This window comes from Podarcis muralis, chromosome 3, assembly GCF_964188315.1.
Source record: "Podarcis muralis chromosome 3, rPodMur119.hap1.1, whole genome shotgun sequence".
NCBI lineage: Eukaryota > Metazoa > Chordata > Lepidosauria > Squamata > Lacertidae > Podarcis > Podarcis muralis.
The window spans coordinates 8,771,466-8,793,622 of record NC_135657.1 but is presented as its reverse complement, the minus strand read 5'-3'; the positions used below and the strand labels follow the sequence as shown (position 1 = coordinate 8,793,622).

Here is a 22,157-nt window from a genome sequence, read left to right as displayed (position 1 = left end):
GTTCACATACACATTTGCACGTATCTCCAACACTCTCATCCTATTCAGACATAATCTATAAAAACATAACATAATCCAGAATATAAAATCTATAAAAATCTATAAAAACATAACATAATCCAGTACCCGGGCTTTCAAAGCCCCTATTGAAGCAGTTGTAGCTGGCAATGCTTACACAAGTTTAAAAACAACGTAAGATCAGAATAATGATAATGTCCCAGCAGAGCAGGTAAAAATTCTTCTGTGAAAAAAAGAACAAGCTTGTTACTGGGCAGCCCTCCCTAGGGGAAGGTGTTGCAGAGGCAAGGAACCACAACAAAGATTCCTTGTTTCTGGTAGTCGCCCACCTCCCTCTGATGGTGGAGGGCCTTAGAGCATGGGTAGGCAAACTAAGGCCCAGGGGCCGGATCCGGTCCAATTGCCTTCTAAATCTGGCCCGCGGACAGTCCGGGAATCAGCATGTTTTTACATGAGTAGAATGTGTGTTTTTATTTAAAATGCATCTCTCGGTTATTTGTGGGGCATAGGAATTCATTCATTTAAAAAAATATATAGAAAAAATATAGTCCAGCCCCCCACAAGGTCTGAGGGACAGTGGACTGCCCCCCTGCTGAAAAAGTTTGCTGACCCCTGCCTTAGAGGAAGGCCTTAATATGTACTCTGGCAGGTTCATGCTGGAGGATGTGATCTTTTAGGTACCCAGGTCCCAAGCCGCTTAAAGGTAAAGGGACCCCTGACCATTAGGTCCAATCGTGACCGACTCTGGGGTTGCAGCGCTCATCTCGCTTTATTGGCCGAGGGAGCCGGCGTTTGTCCACAGACAGTTTCCGGGTCATGTGGCCAGCATGACTAAGCCGCTTCTGGCAAACCAGAGCAGCACACAGAAATGCCGTTTACCTTCCCGCAGGAGTGGTACCTATTTATCTACTTGCACTTTGACATGCTTTTGAACTGCTAGGTTGGCAGGGGCAGGGACTGAGCAACTGGAGCTCATCGTTGCGGGGATTTGAACCGCCGACCTTCTGATCGGCAAGTCCTAGGTTCTGTGGTTTAACCCACAGCGCCACCCGCGTCCTGGTTCCCCGAGCTGCTTAGGGCCCTTCAAAGATATAAACTGGCACTTAAAATTGGGCTCAAATGGACTGGGAGCCGATGAAGTCATTCCAGAACTGAGATATGTATGCCCAGCCCTAATTACCAATCTTATTCTGCTGAAATAAAAGAAACTGCCATTCTTCTCGTGGAGCTTTCCCTTGGTAGAAGCTTTAAACTCTTCTTAGGCATTAAATTGATCCAAGCAACTAGGCCAGAAATAGGGAAGAGATGTTGACCATTGTAAGCCATTGGAAATATGTGGAGATAGGCTTCTCCTTACAGAAGAAATGGGAGAAAGGCTGAAGAGGACGTGAAAGTTGTCTAGCGCTTTGGAAAGGCCTTTTATTAAAATGGTTGAAAATAGATCACATTATCATTGCTTTACGTTTCCAGGCATTATATTGTGTTGACTGCCAGTTCCTCAACTGAAGAACACCATTTGGAATGGTAAGCTTCTGTAAACTCTGACATTAGATTTTCAATGTGATGATAATATGATTTAGGGCCTTTAAAGCCCTAAATGGCCTCGGCCCAGTATACCTGAAGAAGCGTCTCCACCCCCATCGTTCTGCCCGGACACTGAGGTCCAGCGCTGAGGGCCTTCTGGCGGTTCCCTCATTGCGAGAAGCAAAGCTACAGGGAACCAGGCAGAGGGCCTTCTCGGTAGTGGCTCCACCCTGTGGAACGCCCTCCTATCAGATGTCAAAGCGATAAACAACTACCTGACATTCAGAAGACATCTTAAGGCAGCCCTGTTCAGGGAAGTTTTTAATGTGTGACATTTTAGTGTATTTTTGATCTCTGTGGAAGCCGCCCAGAGTGGCTGGGGAAACCCAGCCAGATGGGCAGGGTACAAATAATAAATTATTATTATTATTATTATTATTATTATTATTATTATTATTATTAGGGGAGGGGGTGAGCAGGTCAGAGCTTCTTACCCTGGAATGGCAGAACGTTTGATGACCGTGCCAATAACTTGCATTCAAGTGCTCAGCTCAGAACAGAGGTCTCAGACCTGCAGCCTTTATGGTGCTTTCAAACAAAGCAAAAACCTCACTACTGTTTGGTTTATTACTGGGGTTGCTTTGAACATGCTTTGATTTTTTTATTTCTAAGTTGCCTTGAGTATGAGAGTTGGGGCACGTCAGCTTAAATAAATAAAACAATACCGGCACAGCCACGCACGCATCACACTGAACCCAGAAGTGGTCCGAAAACATTACAAAAAGGGGCAGGGTGGGGTGTTTGCAGGCTTTTTCAGATACACGTGACGTCACTTAAATATGCGGTGCCTTGGAACGTAACCCCTGCATCAACTGGAATTGCCTGTAAACCAAAACGTGGGCCTCCTGGTTCTGTCTTAAAACTTTGGTTTGTTGCAGTACACCCGTTGGGCCACATGGTGTCACCCTTCAGTTGGTGGTTAGAAGTAAATCAGGCAGCCTTCAGCAAAACTATTAACTGAAACTTCCATTTTGCATTTTTTTCTCGTGTTTTTTGTTTATAGGGTCGGCCTGGTAGAATCGAAAATCCGCGTGCTTGTTGGAAACATGGAACGGAATGAATGTATTGCAATCGCCCAAGTGAATCCGCAGTCCTTCCCAGGGAGTAAGGAAAAATTCAAAGAGTGAGTTGATGCTTCGTTGGCTACTTGAGCCCGTGAAAATGTGGCAGCATTGGGGTGTAAACTTCTTGTTGTGATGGCAAGAACAGATTCCCTTGAGGAGTCCTTGGAAGGGGATTTTTCATTGAAAGATTAGCCGATATCATAGCTGTCAACTTTTCCCTTTTCTTGCGAGGAATCCTATTCGGAATAAGGGAATTTCCCTTAAAAAAAAAGGAAAACATTGACAGCTGTGGCCGATATGAAGGTGGGTGCCAACAAATCCCTGATTACCGGCTATTCCTTCCCTGCAGCCTGGCTTTTCCTGAGCCAGAAAGGAGGCAGGGGACAGTAAACCACTGCCTGGGGAATGCATTTTGCAGAGCTGCTTGGTAGGTAGAGGAAGAATTGAGTATCTGCCAGCTGATTCTCACGTCTGTTAGTGCCCTGTCCCTGCAATAGGGTAACAAGAGAACCATAGCGGTTCAGAGCCTTGCAGTGCAGCCCGGCCCTTTCCTGTGTGACACCTGGAGCTCTCTACCCTGCCTCAATATTACTGAAGCATCATGCCGGTTTTCCTTGGCAATCCCTGCATTGCTGCAACTTTGCTGACATCTCGCCAGTCCTTTCAGTTCATATGCTGTCCTGGAACTTTCCCTTCAGGAGCGACTTTGTGTCCGTATGGTTTCTGGGGATAATTTTTAAGAAAGCGGAGAATGCGGAGAGTGTCTGCGTTGACTTAACCTACGATATCCAGTCGTTCACGGACACAGGTAAACCCCTTCTCTTCTGGGTGAAAGTTCTGCCTCTGAACGGGATAAGGTTGCTTGCCTGTTTCCCAAAGGGTTGCCTCACTTCAGTATAAATTAGTGCCTATATTAACTGAAGAATCAAGTTCTGCTGGGAGTCTCCCACTGTCCCCGTATATGTGTGTGTGTGTGTGTGTGTGTGTGTGTGTGTTTTCAACTCGACAAGCCTTCAGATGAGGTTATGTGCTTAGTCTTGTGAAATATGAGAAAGAAGCATTGCTTGCTAACCATCCAGCGACTCTGTGCGCAACATAACAGTATAATCCACTGTGCTCAGAAAAAACTTCCTTTCTTCGTCTCCTTTTGAAAGAAAAGGCCCTAGAGCAGAGGTAGCCAACATGGTGCCCTCCAGACGTTGTGGTATCTGAAGACACGAAAGCTCATACCAGTAACAAACTTAGTTGGTCTCTAAGGTGCTACTGGAAGGATTTTTTTTTCTTTTGTTTCGACTACAGCAGACCAACACTGCTACCTACCTGTAACTATTACGACATCTGTTTTCCCAGATCAAAGGGAATGCTGGCTGGGGCTGATGGGAATTAGAAGCCAGAGGGCACCATCTTGGCTAATCTAGTGCTGGAAACTCGCTCATTCCTTAATGCCACCTAACTATTTGTGCCTCTGCAACCTCCTGGTTTTATTCCTTGATTGCGGGTATTCCCCCCTTAGCCCATTAAATAACATCTAATCAGTTCTCTTTACACTGAACATGACAGATCTGCTCTTGGAAGCACTGGAATACTCTAGGGTGGCGGGAGGGTCAGTGTGTCCTCAAAATATACCGTGCTAAGCTTAAAGCGTTCACTCCCGGCTTCCAGTGCTGCTACTTCTGGAACTTGCTGGGATTCTGTGTGATGCCTTCACATTCTAAGTAGCTACCCAAGCTGTGCTTCGATGGAGAACTGAACAGTTCTTCCCCACCCTCGGCAGTTTCCCGGGCCACACTGGGCTCTCTTATTTTGACTTCTGATATACCCTAGTGACCAGTCACAGTCCCCACCCTACCAATAAAGCGCCGTCTGTGCTGCTTCTCCCCCTTAGCCCTCAGCTCCTGTTGTCGGGTTTAAAAGGCAGTGGTGCCCCCTAAGAGCTATTCGAACACCTTGGTAACCAAACTACCAGGGCATACATTCATCTGTGCACCTGTTCTGTAAGCCCCACAGTGTACTTCTCTGTGGGGCAGAGCTTGCATGGGCTGTGAATGGAGGAGGCTGTCGCTACAACAGAATAAGCAGCAGCTCACTTTGCTGTGCAGGCTTCCTTGATCTGCTTGACTTTCTTTCTTCTGCCTTAAGTTTATCGGCAGGCGAATAATATCAGCCTGTTGAAAGAAGGCATGAAGATCGAAGCTGCTCACGTGAGGAAGAAACAGCTCCACAATTACTTGCCTGCAGACGTCTTGCAGAAGAGGAAAAAGGTGAGCCCAAATTCTGGACTTTCCGTTTTATTTTTATTTTTAAAAAACAAACCCTTTAGTTGTAGGTCTGCCAACTTAAGCCGGTTTTTCTCAACAGAGTATGCCAGACATAAGCCAAAACATTGGTGGACCTGTGTTGAGAAGCACATCTGCGGACGACGGCTGCTTGGGCAGGTACAGGGATGTAGGCGTTGGGACACAATCCAGGGCTCTTCCCCCTTTCAGCAGCATGGCAAAACCCAGCAGCAGTTCTTCAAAAGAAGCTGAAAGGTGGGCATTGTCTTAATACATTCTGTGTTGCTGCGTCAATGTTCCGTTGCTCCAGAAGCGGCTTAGTCCTGCTGGCCACATGACCCTCTGTGGACAAACGCCGGCTCCCTCGGCCTGAAGTGAGATGAGCGCTGCAACTGTTGGGATATTCCGTTCCGCCTTAAGGAACAGGCATGATTGTTGTGTGTCACATGCCTGTTCACACTCCAGCACAGCTTGCTGGGAACTTCCGTTTGTGTATAGCTTTGGCTTTAGCTGTCTTGCTTTGGACACGAAGGAGATCAGACATGGTTCCTTTTGTCCTGATGTACGCTGAATAAACTGCTTGTAAACATGCTCACACAGCCTCTCCTGCCACTTCTGTTTGCGCAGTGTTTACTCGGCTGAGTAGCGTGCCCTAGCTTCTGAAGCTCAGGTCACAGATTCATGCTGCACCAAGGACTGGAGTTCGCCTGGCACATCAGCCGGTGGACTGGAGCCAGCTGGGGGCCTGCCAATTGCCCCCGTTTCCTTGGTTGCATGCCAACAGCAAGCCCATAGTCACCCTTGACTGGATTTAACCATCCAGGGGTCTTTTAAAAAATGTCAATGCTTGTACCATTTTCAAAGCTTGCTTCTGTCTTAAGACCCTGGAACGCTCAGCCACTTGATCTGGCAAAGAGGACTTGAGTCCATGAAAGCTTGTGCTATATTTGCTAGTCTTTAAGGACACTAGGGGTTGCCGATCAGAAAGTCGGCGGTTCGAATCCCCACGATAAGGTGAACTCCCATTGCTCGGTCCCTGTTCCTGCCCACCTAGCAGTTCGAAAGCACGTCAAAGTGCAAGTAGATAAATAGGTACCGCTCCAGTGGGAAGGTAAACGGCATTTCCGTGCGCTGCTCTGGTTCTCCAGAAGCGGCTTAGTCATGCTGGCCACATGACCCGGACGCTGTACGCCGGCTCCCTCGGCCAATAAAGCGAGATGAGCGCCGCAACCCCAGAGTTGTCCGCAACTGGACCTAACGGTCAGGGGTCCCTTTACCTTTAAGGTGCCACAAGACTATGGGGAGGCCATTGTTGGAAGAGACTCCTGCAGCTGCTCCTGCATTTGAGAATGCCTGGTGCTGGGACCATCAATTTTGAGTTCATTTCCCCAAGGCCAAATTCTTCCTATTGTTACACACAATCTTCTGCCAAGTGGTAGCAAGATTCCAGGCACTCACCCAGGGTCTTCTTTCCGTTATGAATTCAGGTTGGTTCATGGCGGACACACAGATCAGCTTTGGAGATTCTGTAGCTCTGTGTGTTTGAGCCATGTTGGATTATTCTACCTCTGTAAAGACTCGGGTCTTTGCTGCCTTTTAAATCTGTCTCCACTGTCAGAGGCAAGATGCCTTTGAATACCAGTTGTCTGCAATCTCAGGTGTGGAGAGCGCTGTTGCGTTCAGTTCCTGATTGCAAGCTTCCCAGAGGCATTGACTTATTGTGAGAGTAGAGTGCCGCTTTAGATGGTCCTTTGGCCTAATCCAGCAGCCTTTTCTTACGTTCTTAAATCTGCTTAATGTTAACTGACTGAACTGACCTACAGCAAAATCTTTTGTCTCTATTTATTTGAACAGAAGTGGTTTTTATGGTGACGTTGTGCCAGACCTATAGAGCCTAACACATGTCAAGGCATGTTCCTTACCCAGGGAATTATCCTTACCCTTATTCCTGCTTTACACAGGAATGCTGTCTTTCAAAGTACCAACATCTATACTAACAGAGAGAAGCCACCGAACGTCCTTCAGCCTTTGATGTCTTCTCAAGGTTTGTCCATTCCGGTAGTTGGTCCACGTAGTGTGTCTAAAATCTGAAAAATCATCTATTCATGATCATGAGACCTGTCTGTCTCAAGAGACAATGGAGTGTGCCTCCAGGGGTGAAATCAAAACTCTGGAGAATCACAGCACCCGCTGTGGCTGCAGAGCCCAGTAACTCGTAACTGCAGCCTCCCGCGTCGTTTTCACTACTATCCTTCATCCATTAAGATCCCAGGGTGCTTTGCAAAATAAAGTTTAAACAATATATTCATTAAAAAAAAAGGAATTAAAACATTCAATTGTTTAAAAAACTTATATTCGAACCATAACTGCCCTGTGGCAGAAGAAGGCATTGGCAAGAGTTCTCTGTTGGAAATCTGTAAGTTTAAAACTTTAAAAGAGTCTTCTTTTTTGCAGAGCCGGATTCCACAGTTGCAGATAACATGGCTGCACCTTCTCCAAGCACCTACAGCATCTCCAAGGCTGTAGAGACAGATGTGGCTCCCACAACTGCCCATAACCATCAGCAGCATCTGGATGGAGTGGCTTCTGCAAGCGTGAAAAACATTTCCGTGAACAAAAGAGGTCACGCACCTGCCTTGCAAGACGGGTTCAAACGGCTGAAAGATGTGGGAACGGCAAGTAGCTGGTCAGAGTGGCCTGATGTTACATGACAGATGTTGAAACTATGCCTAGGATTGCAGCCTCATACTCACGGAAGCATGCAATGGGGTAGGGAGGGAAGGATCCTGACTTCTGAATACTCAACTCCATTCAGACTTCGCAGAGGCCGTTAACAGGTTTTTACAGCATAAGTAACACAACCTGCCTGAAGGGCTCCAGAAGCAGATTTTAACACGACTTGTGTTTGCTGCCTTGAAGGAGCCTCCAACCTTTTCTACTTTTGTGTAGTAGCTATAGAGCCGAAAGAACTGGATCAAATGTCAGCTGAGCAGCACTGGATGGATATAGGGAGAAAGACTTTCTATTTTCTCTTGGGAGAAAAGCAATGACAAACCTAGACAGCATCTTTAAAATCAGAGACATCACCTTGCCAACAAAGGTCCGTATAGTTAAAGCTATGGTTTTCCCAGTAGTGATGTATGGAAGTGAGAGCTGGACCATAAAGAAGGCTGATCGCCAAAGAATTGATGCTTTTGAATTATGGTGCTGGAGGAGACTCTTGAGAGTCCCATGGACTGCAAGAAGATCAAACCTCTCCATTCTGAAGGAAATCAGCCCTGAGTGCTCACTGGAAGGACAGATCCTGAAGCTGAGACTCCAGTACTTTGGCCACCTCATGAGAAGAGAAGACTCCCTGGAAAAGACCCTGATGTTGGGAAAGATGGAGGGCACAAGGAGAAGGGGACGACAGAGGACGAGATGATGGGACAGTGTTCTTGAAGCTATGAACATGAGTTTGACCAAACTGCGGGAGGCAGTGGAAGACAGGAGTGCCTGGCATGCTCTGGTCCATGGGGTCACGAAGAGTCGGACACAACTAAACAACTAAACAACAACAACACTTTCTATTGTAGCTGTGATAAGTCTTAGGAATGCTGTAAAAGGCTATTTCACATGGCTTCCAGACAGATTTCACCTTAATGGTGTCTCCAAATCCTTCATGGTTGCTATGAGGCTGCAGTCTTAAAGCCCATTTAATCCAAAGTCCACTCTTAGTCCTTTGGAGTGGGCATGTCTTGTTTTGTGCTTCAAGATTTTGAAGTTGCATGCGGGGGGGATAGTAATTGCACAACAGTACAGACTTATCTGCTTCTGGCTGTAATTCACTGTTCATTGCCTTTAAATACTAACTAGGTTCTTCTTCTTCTGGTCCCTTTAGCGCAGCCTTGGAGACACCACGCTGGTTCCAACTTCTGGCACATTAAGATCACAGGTACTGTATGGAGCCCCCTTAGTTTTAAAAGAAGAACCAGAAATGGAGCTATAGTTCCTATGACCTAAAGGCCTTAAGTATTTACTTGACATCCATGTATTTTCTTTACCCCTAAAAATTAGTGCCAAACATTTGCTTTTGGTGATATGCATGTTCAAATCCCAAATTTCAGCCTCTCGAGAGCTTCACTTCCTAGACTAGGGGTTAAATTCGTGGGGTTAAATGAGTGTTAAAAGACCCTGATAATAAAATATAGAAGCCGTAACACTCAGCTATGTTACTTAAGTAGAAGAATTAAAGCTGAGCCTTGGAAGGTGAAAGACACAGCCGCGCAGGATCAGTGCCAGAGTCCACAGATGTGTCTTTTTGTACCTGAACTCAGCTCAGCTTCACACATCTGATTTCTGTTTTCCTTTTGCAGAGGCTTTCCAGTAAAGAGTTACCAGATTCATCCTCTCCGATTCCAGCAAGCGGAGTTCGTGTTGTCAAAAACTCCATCAGGCTGACGCTCAACCGATAGCAGGCGCCTCTTCGGGCAATGTTAAGTGCAATGTGTTTTTTAATGGCTGCTGCAATATTATTTCGTTTCACATGTCATTCTAAGAGCATATTACTTGGGCTGTAACAGTTGGTCTTACTTGGAAAAACTATTCTAAGGTACCCAGATTCAGTAACATCCATGTGTGTGTTTGTGTATGTCACTCTTATAGTTGCCCTGGGTGTTGGAGATCCTAAATCTCTTAAATCTCTCTTCTCAAGAGGTCTTCTCTTTAAAATGCCTTAGCAGGATGCGTGTCTTGAACTATAACAAAGCCTGATTCGTACCTCAGAAATATTCTCTACCTTATATGCAGACTTAACTGATGGATTAAGCTGTATATGTGTGTGTAAACTTACCGTATTTTTGCTCTATAAGACTCACTTTTTCCCTCCTAAAAAGTAAGGGGAAATGCGTCTTATGGAGTGAATGCAGGCTGCGCAGCTATCACAGAAGCCAGAACAGCAAGAGGGATTGCTGTTTTCACGGCGCAGCGATCCCTCTTGCTGTTCTGGCTTCTGAGATTCAGAATATTTTTTTTCTTGTTTTCCTCCTCCAAAAACTAGGTGCGTCTTGTGGTCTGGTGCGTCTTATAGAGCGAAAAATACGGTATTTGGCCAGGTTGCAGGCCGCTATTGTTTCTTAAGAGAAAATGCCCAAAGCAGCTTACACACTTAAAATACACAGTAGAATCCCAAAATCGACACACACAAAACTTAACCAGTTGCCAATCAGCAGCATCATAAAACAGCAATGTATTTAAAAGGTGTCTTAGTTATTCCATCCATCCCACCTAAAGCAAGGATGGGGAGCTGTGGGGCGAGTGCAGCCATGGGGCCCTCCTCATCTGGGTTACAGCCTCGTCACCTTGGCTTTTCTTGTACCTGCCCAGCAATGACGTGTTTAAAAGCTTCCATTTGTTCCAACGGACACTGTTTTTAAGCCTAAGTACTGGATGGAGGGTGGCACGGGTGGCGCTGTGGTCTAAACCACAGAGCCTAGGGCTTGCCGATGAACAGGTCAGCAGTTCGAATCCCCGCAACGGGTGAGCTCCCATTGCTTGGTCCCTGCTCCTGCCAACCTAGCAGTTCAAAAGCACGTCAAAGTGCAAGTAAATAAATAGGTACTGCTCCGGCGGGAAGGTAAACGGCATTTCCGTGCGCTGCTCTGGCTCGCCAGAAGCAGCTTAGTCATGCTGGCCACATGACCCGGAAGCTGTCTACGGACAAACGCCAGCTCCCTCGGCCTACAGAGCGAGATGAGCGCCGCAACCCCAGAGTCAGTCAGGACTGGACCTAATGGTCAGGGGTCCCTTTACCTTTACCTATATAGAGAGTGCCTTAATTTGCATGGACTGCATGGCAACATGTAGCATGCAGCTGCAGTGCAGCACAGTTGAATGTAGGTCAAGCTGTTGTAAGGTAAAGGTAAAGGTACCCCTGTCCGTACGGGCCAGTCTTGACAGACTCTAGGGTTGTGCGTTCATCTCACTCAAGAGGCCAGGGGCCAGCGCTGTCCGCAGACACTTCCGAGTCACGTGGCCAGCATGACATCGCTGCTCTGGCGTGCCAGAGCCGCACATGGAAACGCCGTTTACCTTCCCGCTAGTAAGCGGTCCCTATTTATCTACTTGCACCCGGGGGTGCTTTCAAACTGCTAGGTTGGCAGGTGCTGGGACCGAGCAACGGGAGCGCACCCCACCGCAGGGATTCGAACCGCCGACCATGCGATCGGCAAGTCCTAGGTGCTGAGGCTTTTACCCACAGCGCCACCCGCGTCCCTAAGCTGTTGTACCTGTTATCTAAGACTAAAGAGTGCTTGTAGACTGATGATCCGGCAGCATAGACTAAGGGTATGAGTCTTATGCCTACTGATTGATTTCATGCCATACATAATTTATTCATTTTGATGGCTTTAGATACCTATCAGGTCCATAAATTACCATATAGCATATATTCAACACAAAAAACAGCGACAATTTGTTGCTGACAGACAGCTGGACATATCAAGGGCCCCATTACCTTCAGTAGCTTAGAGCCTCATCAAACCTAAATCCAGCCTGGGGGGTGGGGGGAGAGAGAGAGAAAGAAAGGAGGGAAGAGAGTGGAAGAGGAATGTGTGTGTGTGGCAGGAAGAAATGTGTTTGTTTGGTGGCTCCTGTTCCAGCCTCTGCTGGCAGATTTCTCCCCAGGGAATGTGGTCCTTGAGATGGGAGGGAGGGGGAAAGGTGCCCTATCCCTGATTTAAAGCAGGAAGATAGGGGCCACAGCTAAATTGTGGTGCACCTCCAGCTAAGATCTTATTTGGGAAAGTCCTCTGCCTGACATCATGGATAGCTGCCACGCAGGTAAGTGGAGTGTGGCCAAGTTCTGAGCTCAGTGGATTGCGCAATGCAATGCAATGCAATGCACGTTATCTTTGTTTAAACTGATTTAATCTTATGTAAATTTCACTCTGCAGGTGCTGCACCATCTGAACTGTTGCCAAAAATATATTCCAAGATGCTATTGCCCAAATTCCATGGCCCCGTGTGCCTGTGATTTGGATATTTGTTCCCTTGGACTGTGTCTACTTCACGTTCACTGTGCGGATGCATAGCTTCATTTTAAGTCTCGTGTTGTCTTGAATGGAAAACGTCTTTTGTTATAAAAATCCCAAAAAAATGTCTTGTGCCTATTTTTCCCGAAAGGGGTGTCATGCAGAGAGCTTGGCTATGGTGGACTTCCACTGCATTCCCCAGTAGCACAGGCAGTCTGGATCTCCCCCCTTAAAACATATTCTTTACACAGTTGGCAGCTCTAATCAGGAAATCCACAAGCAATTTTAGCGGCGTGGAAAGGTGGATACCGCTCCACTTAAACTGATAGATTTCATGAATTAGGTGATTCTTGTGAAATTGATTGGAATAAGTTTACGCACAGGAGAATCTGTGTGTGCCAAGGGTGCTTCTCCTTTTGAAAGGCAAATTTGTAGAATTAGGCACCTATACCTATGCACTGTGTTCATGTCCCATAAAAACTGCTTCCCATGGAGGCCCACAAAACGAAAACCTAGGACACAATCCACCCATAGTTTAAGAACATAAATGCTCCATGGATCGTAATGAGAGTTGAGCATGGCTTTCTCTCACTACTCCTCTTCCCTGTCCTATTTGACATCCATGAGAGTTAAATGTGATTCAGTTTTAATTGGATTGCACTCTGGGTTTTTTTAAAAAAAAAAATAAAATTCAAGCAAAAACTTAAATCTGCCACAATACTGAATTGTCTAGAATAATTTCTGACACTTGAACTTTGGAACTGTCTGAAGGCTTTGCTGTATGGCCTTAGCACAAGTAATTTGAATTGTGAGTTTTATTGGCTGAAATCTCAAAACTATTGCTCATACCTTGTCCAGATTATATAAAAATTCCCGGCCTGCCTTTTTTAGTTTACCTATTTTCTGTCAGCTGTGACTATGAATACAGGCAGGGCTGGAATATTGAGTTTTACTGAAATCTGGACAACGTACTATTAGGAATAACTTGCCTAGAATCAACACTGCCCAATTTAACACCACTGCACTCATGTTGCCAAAATATCTCCCAAAATTTGCTCTCCACCTTCAGATCAATCTCCAGAAGTGTTAGGAACAAATACTGTTTACAAATCTTAAATTACGTGTTGTCTTGTGTTTTTGTAATGAGGGGGAAAAAAGATAATGTATATTCAGAGTATTTTTGTATGTATTGTAAAATATCATCTTTTCAAAGAAAAATTTAAAAAACTCTAGTCTCTCATCTGCTTTGTTTGTGTGTGGTCAGAGACCCAATTACATTTCGACCTAGTTAAAATTTCAACCAACTGGTAACTTCCCCCTAAACTGTCATTCTGATGCAATTCCTTTTTCTCATTGCAATCAGGAGTATAGAAAGCGCCTCCCTGCTTAGAATGCCAGTAAATGCAGCTTCTGCTATGCATTTGTGGTAGAAGTTGCATCTCCCAATCAGTATCCAAGCTGTTTCACAAGACTGATTCCCAGCATGGATAAATGCATGCATGTGTTATGTGCTAAGAGCTGGTGTAAGAGAGTGTCTAAGGCAGCGGTTCTCAACCTGTGGGTCCCCAGATGTTGTTGGGCTACAACTCCCATCATCCCTGAGCTCTGGCCTTGCTAGCTAGGGGTAATGGGAGTTGTAGTTCAACAACATCTGGGGACCCACAGATTAAGAATGGCTGGTCTAAGGGATGCAGAAGCCTTTGAATAAAATTCCACCTTTCAAAAGCTATTAGAATATGGGGGCTAATCATAGCTGTCAGCTTACAGATTTGAAAATAAGGGACCAGCAGCCAAAATAAGGGATTTTAGTCAACCAGCAGCCAATCGAAGCCTCAAGTGGTGGTTCCCACAGCACAGCAACCCGACCAAGGGGATGCAGCAAGGAAAACCACCGTCACCTTTCCGCTGGGAAGCGCTGAGCAAAGGCGAGTCCCCAGGCAACGCGGCCGATTTGATTGGCACAAGGCATGCCAGCTCCACCTCCTAGTCGTTCTTAGGCTCCTTATTGGGTGAGCAATGCAGCCAAGCAACATAGTTGGAGCCTCCCTCCTCCCTGGCCGGCAGGGAGGGAGAGGAGCTGCTTCCTTTGAAACCTGGGAAATTTAAGGGACATCATCAATAAGGGACAGCAGAGGGACACAGCACTGGGATAAGGGAGTTTCCTGCCAAATAAGGGACGGTTGACAGCTATGGGGCTAATGCCAATCTTCACAGATAGGCTGTTGGGATGATACAGAAGCAATGGGGGGTTAGGATTGGCTCAACTGAAAAGGCCCTTAAGTCACACTGTTGAGTAGATCCACTGAATTAATTGGGTATGGCCAACTTCAACGCATTGACTCATGCACACTTTTGCTTGTCTCATTCCTAGAAAGCACGGATCCAACCGGTTTTCTGTTTGCCCCACCACTTTCCCCGGGGAAACCTGCTCTTTACCATTGAATGGGAGCAAGCGCCAATCTACAGAAAACCCAGTTGACATTTGCTCCCATTCAGCAGGTGTGTGTGTGGACAAGACTTTAATTGGATCTTCAACGAGTATGACATAGCTGGATGCAGCCCCATGACTTCTTGAAAGTAGGGCAATTGGGAGCGTGGTCTTAGTTGGCGACTATGGCACACTTGGAAGTTTAACATTTTGGTAGTCCATGTGTTTACAGCAATGATGGCCAAACTTGGCCCTACAGCTGTTTTGGGACTACAGTTCCCATTATCCCTGACCACTGGTCCTGTTAGCTAGGGATGATGGGAGTTGTAGTCCCAAAACAGTTGGAGGGCCAAGTTTGGCCATCACTGGTTTGCAGCATAGAGTTGTTTCTGCAGCATACCCCAGTTAGCAACAGCGAAAACTTTCAAAACTAACCCTAGACATGTGAAAGCAGTCCAAGCCGGATGTTACTGTTGGTGTCCAGGATGTTGCATCTAGGTGTCCAGACGTAGCAGTGGGCATATTGGACCCAACAGAACACCCAAAACGGCAAACCTGGCTTTTGAAGAGGGGAGCAACCCATCCCAAAACGAGCTGGCTATGCACCTATTCTTGGATCACCAATTCAACACTACCTGTGTCTTGCCTAGATTAAGTTTGGAAGTGGATTGGATAAGAATGAATGAACAACCTTGGGGTCTCTGTTCACAATCATACTCCAATTTAAAACAAAGCAAACTAAGTCGGTTCTTTAGCCATACCAGTCGTACCTGGGTCCAAATCTTTTACTCCTTCCATGTAAAGTGGCACAGGAGACAACAGAAGTGCCTGTGGTACCTTATAGGGCACTGGGCATAGCAGACTCCTACTAGCACGTTCTGCAACCAGGAATAACTTGATGCGTTTCAGCACTGTTCTCCCCATTTGTCAATGTGCAATGGTGTTGAAAGCTGCTGAAGGTCTAGGTAGGACATGGGTAGGCAAACTAAGGCCCAGGGGCTGGATTTGGCCCAATTGCCTTCTAAATCTGGCCTGTGGGCGGTCATGGAATCAGCATGTTTTTACATGAGTAGAATGTGTCCTTTTATTTAAAATGCATCTCTGGGTTATTTGTGGGGCATAGGAATTTGTTCATTATTATTTTTTCAAAATATAGTCCGGCCCCCCACAAGGTCTGAGGGACAGTGGACCGGCCCCCTGCTGAAAAAGTTTGCTGACCCCTGGTCTAGGAGAACCTAACAGGGTTGCATGTGCCCCTTCTAAGCCTGGTTCCATACTAAAGCAACTTTACTGAGCATGTCCAATGGTCAGGGGTGATAGGACCGCCACAAGTCCAATACCCCCTTCACCAAGGTGACCAGAGCACGATGCTTTGGGACTGAAACTCCACCTGAGCAACTTGCCCAAGTGTGGAATATTTGCGACTCAATAATAATTATTGAGCTCCGAGGGAATCTCATGAGAACTTTGAAAATAAACAATAGAAGCCTCCAGTAGTCTCATTTTAATGTGGCTGGTCTATCATCCTCGTCCAGGCACCCATTAGCAATTTCCATAATCCCAATCAGCTAGCTCCACCCGGAAAGATTTTGCAAGCCAGGAAGGATAAGTCGAGCATGCAGCTAATAGGCCTCCAGCAGGAATCTGGTAAACATGCTCAGGTTGCATAAACTGATAATATCCGTGTTGGTATAATGAGGTGGTGATCTGGACACAACTTGGTACCATTGGAATTGTAACTTAAGCAAATACTCATAAAGTCCTTCATGCATGAAATTACTAAGTGGCCACAGCAGGTGTCTTGAGAGATCCTCCCCTCCCAACAACCAAGGTCCAGACTGTAAAGCCCTTACTCCCTGGAAAAGATTTGCTGGCTGGCTCAACAGCCTCAGGGAGAAAAGATAAATAGACCCAAATAAATCATGTATAACCAGGAGACTCTGATGGAGGGTGGCTCCCTTTGGTCCTCTATATGCTGGTGGACTGCAACTCCCATATCCTTTATTACTGGCCATGCTTGCTGAAATCACAGCAGTTGTACACAATCCCACTTTCAATGCCATTTGTGCCAGCAAAGGTTTTGGAGCGGGCACACTGCTTCGTTTCCAATCCATGCATGTCCCATAACATCCTGCTGAAATCCTGCAACTTTTTTTTTTATATACTACAGATTTTGTGGTTTATTTTATTTTTTTGTCTCCAACCCCATTGTTCTGCCCGGACACTGAGGTCCAGTGCCGAGGGCCTTCTGGTGGTTCCCTCACTGCGAGAAGCAAAGCTACAGGGAACTGGGCAGAGGGCCTTCTTGGTAGTGGCACCCGCCCTGTGGAACGCCCTCCCACCAGATGTCAAAGAGAACAACAACTACCAGACTTTTAGATGACATCTGAAGGCAGCCCTGTTTAGGGAAGCTTTTAATGTTTGAGGCATTACTGTATTTTAATATTGTGTTGGAAGCCGCCCAGAGTGGCTGGGGAAACCCAACCAGATGGGTGGGGTATAAATAAATTATTATTATTATTTATTACGCTTTATTTTAGAGCATCACAGAACCACGAACAAAGCAGAATAATGTGTGGACAGTCCAGTATGAATCCACCACTATTGCACTATTATTGTGTCAATGACATGTTGCGAAATAGATCTGTAAAAATGGGGGGGGGGAGTAGCAACACCCACTTTTGGGGGTCCTCTGAACCTGTTGCAAAGCCTGCAGCATGGTAAGATCACAAGGCTTTGAACTTCAACAGTTCCACACTCCAGTACCAAGTTTGCTAAATTCATCTGTTTTTTTCACCTCAACCAAGAAATAATCAGACTCACTTCTATAGGGACCTTCTGGTTCTTAAAATGCGGCCTCTTGCGCTGGGGAACAAACACAAAACTTAACAGCCCTACACTCAATAGGTAGGAAAGAAATCTTTTTTGGGGTTGCCTTGATTCCCATGTTAAAAAGGTAAAGGTACCCCTGCCCGTACGGGCCAGTTGTATCCGACTCTAGGGTTGTGCGCCCATCTCACTTAAGAGGCCGGGGGCCAGTGCTGTCCGGAGACACTTCCGGGTCACGTGGCCAGCGTGACGAAGCTGCTCTGGCAAGCCAGCACCAGCGCAGGACACGGAAACGCCGTTTACCTTCCCGCTATAAAGCGGTACCTATTTATCTACTTGCACTTAGGGGTGCTTTCGAACTGCTAGGTGGGCAGGAGCTGGGACCGAACGACGGGAGCTCACCCCGCCGCGGGGATTCGAACTGCCGACCATACAATCAGCAAGTCCTAGGCGCTGAGGTTTTACCAACAGTGCCACCCGCATCCCGATTCCCATGTTAGCCCTGGGAAAAGACTGCCAGGCTAGATGCTTTCCTTCAACCCTTACAGGTGAGGCTCACCTCACCTGCCCAAGGTTGTCACACAAACTCCTCCCTTTTTTATGGCATCAAGAGTGCTGATGAAAACCAGGGAACAGGTGCTATGAAGAAACTTGCTGATGAGGTTGATTCCTCCTCTGTCAACACCAGCTTTTCTCATTTAGAACACTTACATCCATTGCGTTACAGAAGAAAGTTCTCGCAGCAGTTTATATAGCATAAAATCGGGAAAAACAGGCAGGTGACAGCAGCAGCTCTTGAAAGTGTCTGTGGAGGTGAGGAAACCATCGGATGTGCTGGAGGGACATGGGGAGGGAGAGCGATGTGGAAGCTCCTCATTGCTGTTATTGCTTTGGCAGAGGTGTCTCAGAGAAAACTACTTTATACTGAGTCAGACCATCTGCTTTTATATTGTCTACATTGATAGGCAGTGGCTCTCCAGGGTTTGGGAAAGGAGTCTGTCAGCCTTGTGGTCTAAACCACTGAGCCTCTTGGGCTTGCTGATCGGAAGGTCGGCGGTTCGAATCCCCGCAACGGGGTGAGCTCCCGTTGTTCTGACCCAGCTCCTGTCAACCTAGCAGTTCGAAAGCACACCAGTGCAAGTAGATAAGTAGGTACCACTGCGGCGGGAAGGTAAACGGCATTTCCATGCGTTCTGGCTTCCGTCACGGTGTCCCGTTGCACCAGAAGCGGTTTAGTCCCAGAAAACTGTCTGTGGATAAACGGCGGCTCCCTCAGCCTGAAAGCAAGATGAGCGCCGCAAACCCATAGTCGTCTTTGACTGGACTTAACCATCCAGGGGTCCTTTACCTTTTACCTTTTTACCCTGTCAGCCTTAACTGGAGACACCAGAGATTGCACCTGGGACCTTCTGTACACCAGGTGTTCTACCATGGAGCTACATGTTCCACTACAGTGGTACCTCAGGTTACATACGCTTCAGGTTACAGACTCCACTAACCCAGAAATAGTACCTCGGGTTAAGAACTTTGCTTCAGGATGAGAACAGAAATCGTGCAGCGGCAGCAGCGGGAGGCCCCATTAGCTAAATTGGTGCTTCAGGTTAAGAACAGTTTCAGGTTAAGAACGGACCTCCAGGATGAATTAAGTACTTAACCCGAGATACCACTGTATTCGATTTGGGTCAAAGACTGATGACTTTGTGAATGTACCCACAAGGAGATTATAAGCCCCCAGTTAAGGTGTTGGGAAGAGAGAATGAGTAACAGCAGTGAAGTTTGGTAGCTGCAGTAGGAGAAACCAACTTAAATATTGGCACCTACCCACAGAGCACAAACATGACAGCCTGTGCTAGGAGCGGCAGGAGGCAAAGGGGTTATTATTTATTTGCATATTTATCATCAGCACTTTCCTACTAACACACCAAAGCGGCATACAGCATGCAGTCACAAAATCGGCAAAAAGCGTCTATTAGGAACATAATTAAATACCAGCTGGGCTTTGAAAAAGAGAACATTCATATGGCAGGGGCCTGCGTAAACAAAACAGTTTTCAAAAGATGCCTGCAAGAAGAGAGGGATAGTTATTTGCTAATATGGACCAGGAGGAAACAGAAGCTCAGCCAAAGCTGAAATCCCTTAATTGCTCTTCTCAGAATTCAAATGTATTCAAAGTGAAAGCTTTGACTATTGGCTGTGTTTCAGCAAGCTACAGCTCACTTTTGTAGTCACGCCACAGGAACTCTTATCGGGGTTACCTACTTTTACTTATCTAAATATTGGGATGGGGGGAAGGGACGAGCTCCAACACTTCCAGACCGTAGCTGTTTTGCAGATGGGATTCAAGTGGCAAATTTAGGTCGCCCAGCTGAAATGGATTTTCTGCTCTTGCACAACGGAATCCACTTCCAAAATAAATCAGGTTTCCCCCGCGCCCCGGTAAAAGTGATTGGGAAGTGTGGGGCAAACAACTGCTTGATGTGACATCATATAGCAGCAGTGGGGAATCTCCCCGTTTGGCCCTCAAGGCCATTTTGGTCAGGCCAGGCCACACCCACCTGCCTGGACTGCCATACATATATGATGTCAGGTGTGGATGAACTTTATTACGGTCTCAGACCAGAATTTTTAAAAAAGCATATAGATAAAATAGCAGTTAGGATTTTTTTAACCGATAATTGTTAGAGCAAATGAGGACAAGGGAACAGGCATAGGATAAAACTTCTGGATAAAATACAATATTAAATACGGATAATGGATGGATAAAAAACTGATAATTAAAACAGATAAGAACTAAAAACCAACAAAGACACGCAGTTAAAACAACTGTAAGAGCATAAGAACTAAAAGACTCGCAGTTAAAACAACTATAAGAGGCTGCAGAGTAGAAGCCCCTGAAATAGAGGACACTCACAACATTAGAAACTGCTGTGCAAATGTATGGTTAAAACAGACAATTAAAACAATGTACAACACTAAATTTAGCAACAATGTACAACAATAAACTGTCCCAGGGAGTTGACTCAGAATCACCCATGGAACCGTGTTTGGGGCTTTTCATGCCGGACTATTCTGAGTTGGGCGATGGTCTGCGCCTACAGATCTGCACACAGAATCTGGCGACCATCCAGGTCATCTTCTGATCTTTGCCTATGTCAGGTGTGGGGCAGGTCAAGATGTAGCTGGGCCAAAAGGGTTTGCAAGCACTGCCGTTCAGCTGAACCTGCACATCCTGTCTGTAGTGCCCTGAATGGCTCTTTGCAAGGCCCGACAATCAGCTACACATTGCAAACAATCAGCTAGTCGTTGTAGAGCCAGCATTCTGAAGCTCCGAGAGTCAGCTGATCATCAGTGTTTCAAAGCACTATGCACCACACTGAAGAAGAAGAAGAAGAAGAAGAAGAAGAAGAAGAAGAAGAAGAAGAAGAAGAAGAAGAAGAAGAAGAAGAGAAGAGTTTGGATTTGATATCCCGCCTTTCACTCCCTTTAAGGAGTCTCAAAGCGGCTAACATTCTCCTTTTCCCTTCCTCCCCCACAACAAACACTCTGTGAGGTGAGTGGGGCTGAGAGACTTCAGAGAAGTGTGACTGGCCCAAGGTCACCCAGCAGCTGCATGTGGAGGAGCGGAGACACGAACCCGGTTCCCCAGATTACGAGACTACCGCTCTTAACCACTACACCACACTGGGCTTTGCAACATCAGGTGATTGACAGGTGGACCCATCCCCCTGTCAAACCTGTCCCACAACAATTGGGGGAAAATAAGGGTCCAGCTCACAAGCCCCATTGTACAACCCTCCCCACAGACAAATCAGGATGAGCATGCAATCTCACAGGCTTTGCACAAACGAATTAGGACGGTTGCTCAATAACCAGGTTGTCTCAAAGTGACCACCAGGGATGTTTAACTTGTGTATTTCCAGCAGGGCCCCAGGGGTGAGTTGTTTTCTACAAACAGCTGTTTTTATAGCCTTTACCGTGGTTGTTGAGAAGACAGCACTGCATGGTTTGGAGCCCATGTTGTTCATTACCATGGTTTCCTGGCGGTTCTCATGCCACACTCATCTCATGCTGAGAAAATGTACAAATCAAGCCCTCGAGGCATCAGTCCCACCAGCTTTTGACTAAATAGGACAGGGTGGCCTTTCAGCCTCCTTTGTCAGCATGTCTTCTAAGGCTGCCATTTCAGAATCCTCACGCCATGAACACTGCAAGCTAAACTGGAGTAAAGGTAAAGGGACCCCTGACCATTAGGTCCAGTCTCGACCGACTCTGGTGTTGCAGTGCTCATCTCGCTTTATTGGCCGAAGGAGCTGGCGTACAACTTCCAGGTCATGTGGCCAGCATGACTAAGCCACTTCTGGCGAACCAGAGCAGTGCATGGAAACGCCGTTTACCATCCCGCCAGAGTGGTACCTATTTATCTACTTGCACTTTGACATGCTTTCGAACTGCTAGGTTGGCAGGAGCAGGGACCAAGCAACGGGAGCTCACCCCATCGCGGGGATTCGAACCGGCAAGTCCTAGGCTCTGTGGTTTAACCCACAGCACCACTCACGTCCCTTCTAAACTGGAGTGCTTTTCCCAGTTGGTAGTTTATAGTTTCTCTGCCTCTTCTGTGTGTGCTTTGGAAGACTGGCACAATATATAATTTATCCTTCCCCATTACATGGCACTGGCTTAATGATGCAATAAAAGGTGCGTCACTGTGATGCCATGGAAGTGGTGTATCTAAAGAATGGAGGAAGAACAAATGGGAAGCTGGACGGCTGTAGCTTTGTCTGCAGGCGGTTCCAGGTTCAGTCCCTAATCTCCAGGTAAGACTTTGAGGAACTCCCTTCCTGAAACGCCGTAGTAGACAATATTGAGCTAATAGTCTGACCCATTGCTAAAATAGATGGAAAGGTATGAGAGACGAAATAGCCCCATTATTATTATTAATAATAATTTA

The 22,157-nt window shown here is 46.4% G+C and overlaps 1 protein-coding gene across 1 annotated transcript; it reads left to right on the top strand.

Moving 5' to 3' along the window:
- The first annotated feature begins 212 nt into the window (after window positions 1–212).
- Window positions 213–9,396, top strand: LOC144327129 (poly(A) polymerase gamma-like). Its single transcript, XM_077925321.1, has 10 exons — window positions 213–229; window positions 1,489–1,542; window positions 2,606–2,725; window positions 3,365–3,474; window positions 4,806–4,927; window positions 5,025–5,197; window positions 6,904–6,986; window positions 7,397–7,617; window positions 8,823–8,876; window positions 9,298–9,396. Exons 1-10 carry the CDS (start codon window positions 213–215, stop codon window positions 9,394–9,396), a joined length of 1,053 nt encoding a protein of 350 aa, XP_077781447.1.
- The last annotated feature ends 12,761 nt before the right edge of the window (window positions 9,397–22,157 follow it).

What these genes read in the sequence shown, in the direction of transcription:
- LOC144327129 (XM_077925321.1), top strand. An exon ending in GCCTTTGATGTCTTCTCAAG is followed by an intron (nt 6,987 to 7,396) that starts GTTTGTCCATTC and finishes TCTTTTTTGCAG; the next exon opens with AGCCGGATTCCACAGTTGCA. An exon ending in GGCTGAAAGATGTGGGAACG is followed by an intron (nt 7,618 to 8,822) that starts GCAAGTAGCTGG and finishes TGGTCCCTTTAG; the next exon opens with CGCAGCCTTGGAGACACCAC.